Source organism: Nasonia vitripennis, chromosome 5 (genome assembly GCF_009193385.2).
Source record: "Nasonia vitripennis strain AsymCx chromosome 5, Nvit_psr_1.1, whole genome shotgun sequence".
Lineage (NCBI taxonomy): Eukaryota > Metazoa > Arthropoda > Insecta > Hymenoptera > Pteromalidae > Nasonia > Nasonia vitripennis.
In genome coordinates, this window is record NC_045761.1 from 15,867,940 (window position 1) to 15,877,671 (window position 9,732).

At 37.2% G+C, this 9,732-nt stretch overlaps 1 protein-coding gene across 3 annotated transcripts; it reads left to right on the top strand.

Annotated features, from left to right (window-relative positions):
* Nucleotides 1-2,675: 2,675 nt before the first annotated feature.
* On the top strand, nt 2,676-7,363 carry LOC100121055. Of its 3 annotated transcripts, none has more exons than XR_004345089.1 (3): nt 2,676-3,014; nt 3,205-4,122; nt 5,943-7,363. XR_004345089.1 is itself a non-coding variant. In XM_032601160.1 (3 exons), the coding sequence occupies exons 2-3, from the start codon at nt 3,546-3,548 to the stop codon at nt 5,960-5,962; spliced, it is 597 nt and encodes a 198-aa protein (XP_032457051.1). In that variant the 5' UTR covers nt 2,681-3,014; nt 3,205-3,545; the 3' UTR covers nt 5,963-7,363. The 3 variants fall into 3 exon arrangements, 2 of the variants coding, with proteins under 2 accessions (XP_008209977.1, XP_032457051.1); XM_032601160.1 differs by having other exon boundaries at nt 2,681-3,014; XM_008211755.3 differs by lacking the exon at nt 5,943-7,363 and having other exon boundaries at nt 3,205-4,178.
* The last annotated feature ends 2,369 nt before the right edge of the window (nt 7,364-9,732 follow it).

Here is a 9,732-nt window from a genome sequence, read left to right on the forward strand (position 1 = left end):
TTTGCGTGGAAATACGATAATTGCATTTTTTCATTCGGAGTAATAGTTTGTTTTCATTTTCAAATGGAAAAGTACTTGCATTATGCAGCGGACCCCAATTTTTAACTGTATCGGTAAGATGAAGTAATAAATGCACATTGTAATGCATGTAGTTTTATCCATATAATATTTCAAAATTAACAACAAAACGTATCAATAGGTTTCTAGCATTTTTTAACATTGCAGGCGTTATAGAATCTTCTAATAGAATATTCATAGCACAAACAAACATAGCTAAGTTATAATAATATTTTTTTGGCAGTATACCGTGCAAGCAAATCAAAGAATAAAATATTAACCATGTTAACCATTCAGAAGCTGTCCAATTTGATCTTTCTTTAATACTTCTTGAAACTTTCGCTATACAATTCGGAGGCCTTATAGACAGTAAACGTTGGTCGATAATTAGTAGTTTATTTGGAGAGCCTACATAATATTTTCGTTTAACATTTGTTAATATAATCGTAGTATACAGCTCTGTGGCACCTAAAAGGCACGCGTGCATAAAGTCAACAATCATACCATCAACAAGATTAAAATGATTGAGATTCATAAGAGATGATGCTCCTTTAATGCCAGTAATATCATCCGAGTTACTGCTATGTGCCAAAAGCATTTTCTCTTTAATAGAGGTATCAGTTTTTAGAAGGGGAGGCGGTAGTATCATAGGATACTTTCTTTCACCATTAATTGCCACAGTTGGATGTTCACAGTACGTGCATCCATTCAATCCATTAAATCTTTTCATACAAAGCATAGTACAACGACATGGTGAATCAACGCAACAACCAAGTGGAAATAGCTTACTGACTTTTTCTTCTCCGTTCCAATACCATTTGAACCCTTCAGACGATAATTGATTAGCCTGATCAATAAATGAATTCAAGTACAGATTCATGACGGGTTCTACTTTGGCAACCCATAATCCAGCAAGTATCATATGATTACTGCGTAACTTATCAGGTAGTTCATTTAGCATAATGTAGATAGGCCAAACAGATATTTTTGAATAATCAGATGCTTGACAACAATATGTGTTTATAATATAAGAAAAATTGAATTTATTTCCGAGAAGATCATATTTTTTGCATAATTTTTATAAATTCTTCCATCGTAAACATCTTCTAGTGCATCTTCATTGTTTTTTTTCTATTAAATCGATAAAAAATATTTTTAACTATATTCTCATTTGAGAATAGATTCTGTAACTGGCTTCTAATATCAAGTTGGGCAAAAAATGTTCCAACATTACATGAGTCAAGTTTAGCACCACACGTACACACAGAATTCGATATTGTGTTTATATCTCTTTTGCATTGAACACATAGCATATTATAAGTCAAACCAGGTTGAGTTTTTATGGTTTTGTTTTTGCAATGTATGGAGATCATTGTTGCAATAATGATTTCTATATTTTGTAAAAATAGTTTTATACATTTATAATTTATTCTGTTTTAATAAAGGCTTGAAGAGGTCCCCACCAGGGATGAAACGTTGCCGTTTATTTATGAATTTGAGTTAAAGAAAATTTTTTTGAGAAACCAGGGTTATCCCACCACTTTTGTCCGTCCAAAAACTTTATTCTAAAAATATGGATGGGAATAATAACATTCTTAAGAGTGCTCCACACTTATTCCGGAAGTATGAATTGATAGTAGCGCCAAACGTCTTGCGGGCTAAAAGTGTACTACGGTAAATGCAACGCCACGCTGTTTTATCGATATGTCAGGGCTGTAGTGAGTTAGGCACGTTGATGGGGGGCCACGGATTTTGAGTTCGGTAAGTCTGGCGAAGCAGCCGATTACTTACGCATTATCGAAACAAGCTCGCTATAGACTGTATATTTCGCGACACCGTGTGTATTAGAGCACATATTGCAATAAGGAAGAGTATAAAAATATATATTTTAGAAGTGCATTGCAAAGAGATAATGAATAATAAATTAACAACTTGGTAAATAAGGAAATGAATCCAATTTTACTACTCAAGGTGTTTTTGGGGTCGCTGTTTTACGGAAATTATTCATATAATTAGTCAAAACTCGTTACTCGGGGGTTTTCAAGGTCGCTGAACACGAATATAGCGACGGAAAGGGCCTCCTAGGTACCTGGTGCCTAGGGTGGGCAGTATCAACGTACTTTTGGAATTATCTGAAGAACTACATAATTTTTACCTGAATTGAAATATATTATTTGAGTATAAGAAAGGTATAGATTCAAAGAATGTTATGAAAAATAATTTGAGAAATCCAAAAATATCCGTAATTACGTTTATATACTTTATTGTTTTAAAAAATATAAAGAACTTATTCTAATAGTAACGATAGAATCTTCAAATAAATGATTTACATTACATATAAAATGTGACATCAGAGCCTCGTTTGTGATAACAGGTTACACCACTTGACGGAGAGGTTGACGTATATGGATTAGAGAGGCTATTTCCAGTGATAAAAATAATTCATTTTATTTAATTCTAAAATTATATGCATATATTGAAAAACAATTAAAAATGTATATAAATACAATGAATTATGTTTATATCTGGGTTCTGCAAATATAGTTATTGCTATTATATTTTTAAAAAAATATATCAACAGTAACTATTATATTTCGTTCGTCGTTCGAAGAGATTAACTATGTAGTACATGCGACTCGTCGCCAGATGACGCCATGTTTCAGAGCTATGGGGAAGCGAAAAACTCCTTCAGCTTCCCCTTCTCCCTCGCCCCGAGAGCACCGCTCTCGCTCCTCATTGTGTTTCTTGGCGCCGATGACGACGGACGTCAGAGTTATATAAGTTTTAAAATTTTTAAGTTTTAAGTTTTTTCTTGGCAATGCCGAAGAGGAAGGACCCCGATCAAGAGAGAATTAGGCAGCTAGAGTGGGAGAACGACCTTTTACAACGGGAGTTGTATCTGGCCAAAAGTAAAATGAACGAGACAAACGCTTCCGATTCCGAGGAGAGTCAAGCAGGTACACACTCGTTTGTTCGAGCTCAAACTAGGGTTGAGACGAACGTAGGCCCAAACTAGAGTTGGGATTTATGCCTAGAGCACCAGCTAAGCTCAAACTTAGAGTTGAGATAGCAAATAATCACTGACATAGCCAACACTTTGAGGTTCGGTAGTCAATTTGATTTTCTTTGTCTCTTTGTCTATAACAGATCTCACGCAAGATCCGGACATCGAGCCGCCGCCGCACAAGAAGACAAAGAAGGATCTAGGCGAGTCTCCACCCGCTACTTCCGACACAACCGACGACACAGGGGACAAGGAGAATGCGAGGGATTCGGAGGACGAAGAGGAAATCGCGTTTCTTGGGGATAACCCAGCGACAACGAAAGGCTCGGAGGTTAAGTTGTCACCCGGCTTCTGTCAGAGATTGAAGCTGTGGATGACGACAGGCCTGATTTAGGAGGAGAAAAAGACGTTGCTCGATAGTATTCCTAGAAAAGGAAATTTCTCCTTTGAAGCACCTATTCTAAATGAGGAGGTTATTATAGGAATGACAGAGATCGCCATTAAACGCGACGCATTTTTCGTAAACCACCAAACGTTGGCGGGCTCAGCGTTGTCACAGGTGTCGGCAGTCCTTCAAGCCATCTTCAATGATGACACACAGCCTGTACAACGCGACGACATCTTGGAAAAGCTGTCCTCCAGCGTGAAACTGCTTGCGGAATTGATACGCACGTTGTCTGCCACGAGAAAATCGTTCATCACGCCCGGCTTCGAGAAAAATATGAGATCGACCTTAGAAAAGGCCATACCAGAGCAATACCTGTTCGGTAATAAGATACAGGAGCTTGTGACAGGCACGGAGGCTTTGGTGAAGGTATCAAAGCAAATCAAAGCTCCGCCCGCAAAGAAGCCGTTACAGACAAACAATTCTTTAAACTGGGCACGTGCTTCCGGGAAAAAAGAGGCGGGACGGACTGCACAGAGGAACAACCAACAACGGCAAACCGCCTCAAAGTCATCAACTTCAACAAGCCCCATACGCAGAATCGACGTTACAACCAGTCGCAGCCCATGCAGCAGACTTCAAGGACATCGTACAGGTCACGACGCTAAACGTGGAGGTAAACGATACGAGTGTAAAACTAGGTGCTAGATTAAGATTTTTTAGCGATAATTGGAAAAAAATTACGAACGATCGATTCGTTCTAGACTGTGTACAAGGGTACGAAATCCCTTTCGTAAAACCGGTTACGCAAGCGAAACCTCCAATAAATATTAAAACTAGTCGGAAAGAGCAAAAAGCGTTAAATGTAGTCGTGAATAAACTGCTCGAGTCAGGAGCTATAGAACCGTGCGTAGAGGTAGATGGGCATTTCATATCCACTTATTTTCTAGTTCCAAAATCAGACAACACCGACCGTTTCGTTCTTAACCTAAAAGCGCTAAACGCATTTATGAATCCGGAACATTTTAAAATCGAAGATATTCGGACTGCAGTCAATGTCTTAGATAAGAACGATTTCATGGGAAAAATAGACCTAAAAGAAGCTTTTTTTCTAATACCAATTCGCGAGTCAAGCAAAAAGTTTCTGCGTTTTGTATTTCAAGATCAATTGTACCAGTTCCGAGTCTTACCTTTCGGGTTATGTACTTGCCCATATGTCTTTACCAAAATTTTAAAGGTCGTAATCTCGCATTTGAGAGCCGAAGGACATAGATCGACGATCTATTTGGATGATATTTGTCTTTTCGGAGAGTCCAAAGATATCTGTCTTAAAAATATACAAAAAACTGCGGACCTGCTAACGTCTTTGGGTTTTATTATTAACTTCGAAAAAAGCCAATTAGAGCCGAATAAGAAATGTGTTTTCCTAGGTTTTATGATAGATTCCGAGAAAATGATATTAACTCTAACAGAAGAGAAAAAACGTAAGATTTTTTAAATGACTGAGGAATTTATAAATATAAAAAAATGTAAAATTCGAGAATTAGCAAAGATAATTGGAGTGCTAGTAGCTGCATGCCCAGCCGTGAAATACGGATGGCTTTTTTATAAAGCGTTAGAGACAGCCAAGTACCATGCTTTGATAGACTCAAAGAAAGACATGGATAAGAAAGTCCGTATTTCCATGGAGGCAAAACGTGATTTGGAATGGTGGAAAAAATGCATATTAAAGTCATCGTGTAACATACGTAAATTTAGCTTTGAGAAAGAGATTTTTTCAGACGCTTCAACATCCGGTTGGGGTGTGGTCTCAGCAGGCAAAAGAGCGCACGGTTTTTGGAACTACAACGAGAGGAAAATGCATATAAATTTTTTAGAACTCACCGCTGCTTTTCTAGCCTTAAAATGTTTCGCAAAAAAAGATCGAAATTGCCAAATTCTACTTAGAATAGACAATATCACAGCGATAGCGTATCTAAATAAAATGGGTGGTATCAGATTTCCACATCTCAATAAAATCACCAAAGAAATTTGGGAATGGTGCATTGAGAAGGACATCTGGATCTTTGCTGAGTACGTAGCCTCAAAGGATAACATTGCCGATAAAGAATCCAGGATAAATAATGTTGACACCGAATGGGAGCTCGCTGACGAGGCGTTCAACTCGGTCGTACACAATTTCGGTCGACCAGAGATTGACTTATTTGCTACACGCAATAACGCTAAATGCGACACGTACTGTTCTTGGCAAAGAGATCCGGATGCCCTGGCAATGAACGCGTTTACAATTAATTGGAACAACAAATTTTGGTATGCATTCCCTCCGTTTGCGCTATTAACAAAAACATTAAAAAAGATTCGCGACGATAAAGCGGAAGGAATCCTAATCGTACCTCACTGGCCAGGCCAACCCTGGTTTCCGGAATTCAAGCGTTTACTAGTTAGTGATATTTTAGAATTAAAACCGTCTAATAAACTATTGTTATCCCCTTGCAGGAAACTCACGCATCCTTTAGCGTCCCAGCTTTCACTGATTGTCGGAGTATTGTCCGGGAAGCATACAGGCAGAAGGGCCTAGAAGAAGCGCCAGTTGAGATTATAGTATCTTCGCTATCCGAAAATACTTATAAACAGTACAATTCAGCGCTGAAGACATGGTGGTACCACTGTTCTGTAAAAGGATACAATCCTTACGATGCCAAAGACAAAACAGTCTTAGAATTTCTAGCTGATAGGTTTAATGCAGGGGCGGCATACGGTACTTTGAACACAATGAGATCTGCGATCTCCTTAATATCGTCGGACGATATCTCGAATAATAGTTCTATTAATAGGTTTTTCAAAGGAGTATATAGATTAAGACCAACGGCACCCAAGTATAATAAAACCTGGGATGTAGATATTGTATTAAACAAATTGGAAAAAGCACATCCGCTTGCTTCGTTGGATCTTAAAAGTTTGACAGAAAAATTAGTTATGTTAATAGCTTTAGGGACAAGCTTTTGAGTTCAGTCAATTGCGTTAATTAGTTTAGACACTATTTCCTTCAACTCAAAAGGGGCTGAAATAAAGATTAAAGAGTTAATAAAAACGTCAAGGCCAGGGGCGTATCAACCTTTCGCCGCATTACCTTATTTTAAAGAGAGACCAGGAGTTTGTATTGCGAGCATTTTACGCTATTATGTTGACTACACAAAAGCAATTCGTGGCAATACACAAAAATTAATCCTCACTTATAAGAAACCTTACAAGGCAGCGTGCTCGTAAACTATAAGTAGATGGATGAAGAATGTTTTACACGATTGCGGGATCGATAAAAGTTTCACGGGCCATAGTACAAGGCATGCGTCGACCTCCAAAGCCCTTAAAGAGGGACTAAGTATTAGCGCGATCAAAAATGCAGCAGGATGGTCACGCGAATCGCAGGTCTTTGCAAAATTTTATAACAAGCCTATTGAATCTGTAGAAGATAATTTTGCAAAGGTTGTATTTTGTTAATTCCGAATTACTAACAGTTTCCTTTTTCTATTGATGTTCGAATGTTTTGTATTAGAGAATGGATGAATGAATAAATATATATACATGTATATATGTACAAGGGGAGGTTTCTCTGAACATCTACATAGTTAATCTCTTCGAACGACGAACGAAATATAATTAAGGTTCAAACGAACTTACCTAAGTGACGTTCGATCCAAATTATATGAGTTCTCGTTCGAAGAGATTAAATTCCCTCCCATTTGAAAAATATGCCCTCCCTTAAAATAAACCTCTAAACTATAATGAGGAGCGAGAGCGGTGCTCTCGGGGCGAGGGAGAAGGGGAAGCTGAAGGAGTTTTTCGCTTCCCCATAGCTCTGAAACATGGCGTCATCTGGCGACGAGTCGCATGTACTACATAGTTAATCTCTTCGAACGAGAACTCATAATTTGGATCGAACGTCACTTAGGTAAGTTCGTTTGATCTTTAATAATATTGCAGATGGAGACGCATCATAATCCTTTGTAACCCTTCTTTGCGCGATGATTCGACGCAGTATTAATTAACTTACTACTTACTTTGAACAATTTTTAACGCAATAAATATAGTCAATTTATTATAGCATTTTTGTGCACGATTTTTAAATTACGATTTAATTCACTTGCACAATCACTTAACGCAACAAATATTTGTATTTTATTGCAATTTTCTTGCGCGATTTTTCAACGCAATAATTTATGCAAAAATGATGATGATTTTCTTGCGCGATTACTCAACGCAATAATAAATACTTAAATTTCATTGAAATCATTTTCTTGCGCGATTTTTCAACGTAATAATTAATGTAAAAAATGATAATGATTTTCTTGCGCGATTACTCAACGCAATAATAAATATTTAAATTTGATTGCAATCATTTTCTTGCGCGATTATTCAACGCAATAATTAAATGACTATAATTTTCTTGCGCGATTAATCAACGCAATAAATGTTTTAGGCAATTCCTGTAGGAATTATCGGGAGTAAAAACTTACTTACCTGTTGACTCTGAACATTGATGATTTTTTCTGTTTATGTAATTTTCAGACTACTTAGTTTCTAATCTAAGTTCCATTGTCATCCGTGTCGGATAAATAATTATCATGAATACCATTTCTTTCGAAAATCGCCTGGCATTGTTTATGGATCATGTGCAGTCAAGGGCACATCAAAGTCTACATCTGAGTTATTTTCGCTATCTTTTTTATCATTTAATCCTAATTCTTCTAAAGTTTTTTCCACTTCTCGAATATTATTTTCAACAGCTGACAATTTTTTCTGTGGGACTTTTCGTTTAAACGAAATGTTTTTACTATTTTCTTTTTTATTTACATTCGTAGTAGCTTTTTTTATTTCATTGCTATTACAAGCTCGATTATTAATGTCAATATCACAAGCGGCATTACCACTATTTTCAATAGTTTCGACTTCTTGAACTAACTTTTTAGCTTGTGAAATTTCTTCATCATTCTCCAATGCTTTCCTCTTCAATCCTTTTTTATTAGCGTTTGCATTTGAAGACTTTTCTTTTTTTGTGTGGTACTCATTTTCGTCGCTTTTGTTTCTTTACTTTCGTTTTCTTTTTTTTCTTAGCTTCATTTCGTAGCTGCTGTCGTTGCTTTGCTTCTTCTTGAGCTTGCAGTATATACTCTGGTTCTCGCAAAGGCATGCGTCTTTTTCTTCTACTATATCTATTATTTCAGGTAATAAACAATCCCGATAGAACTGGGCAATTTGAACTATCATTTCTTCAATAAATTCATTATTTCTTTTGCCGATATGTAACTTCTTGTCTTTGATAGCAATTTCTGGATCCATATGCATTGCCGTAAATTGACATTTTATTTCAAGTATTCCATCTACACCTATTAAACCATCAGGGGATGCTGCTATTCCAAGGACTTCTGGGTCCAAAAATAGTCCACATGGCTGCACATCGTACCCAAGATCTGTTAAAACTTTTTTAGCAACAAACTCCATAGCGATACCATAGTCTAATGCCGGATCTTTTAACGTTTGAGGATACAATATATCTGAAACGAACGATGCACATGAAGTTTCAGGACGTTTTTTACATATTTTTCCCATTCTAGATGCAGTTACCAACCATTTTCGCATAGACCTCCATTCGTTGCATTCGCTTTGATTCCTCGTTCGGCTTTCAATAGCGTCTCTCTCGAGACGCCATGCGTTCAGAATAGCATAATGTTGCTTGACACGATCTGAAAATTCTTCTTTATTTATATCAGGCTGATGGGCATTCAGACCATAATCTTTATCAGCTTTACGATAAGCTTTATTGATCTTCTCTTCAACCTGATCTCTATTAGCCATTCTTAATTGTTGTAATGCATTCAATCTTTGCCGTTTTTGCTGAAGAAATTCTGCGCAACTTGGGACTTGCTTCTCTGCTGCTTCGCAAATTGGACTAATTGTTGATCCAGTGTTTTGTGATATTGCGGCAACATGGCAACGGGTTGCATATGAATCTTTTTTACAGAGATGGAGACGTTTTGCACCAATCGCTTTTGCTATAAGCGCATTAAAACTTTCTGATATGTTCGTTGTAACGTTGTGAAGTAAGCTTGATGCATTATTAGCAGCTCGAAAAACGCACTGCTCAACGTCATCCATGAGATTAGCTTCCCGTAAAGCTGTAACAACATTTTCTTCGTTGCCAACTGCCTGACCACTACACCCATACTTGTTATTTTCACATTGACTGTGATCGCCAAAAATGTGACAGGGTAATTTATTGATATTATCT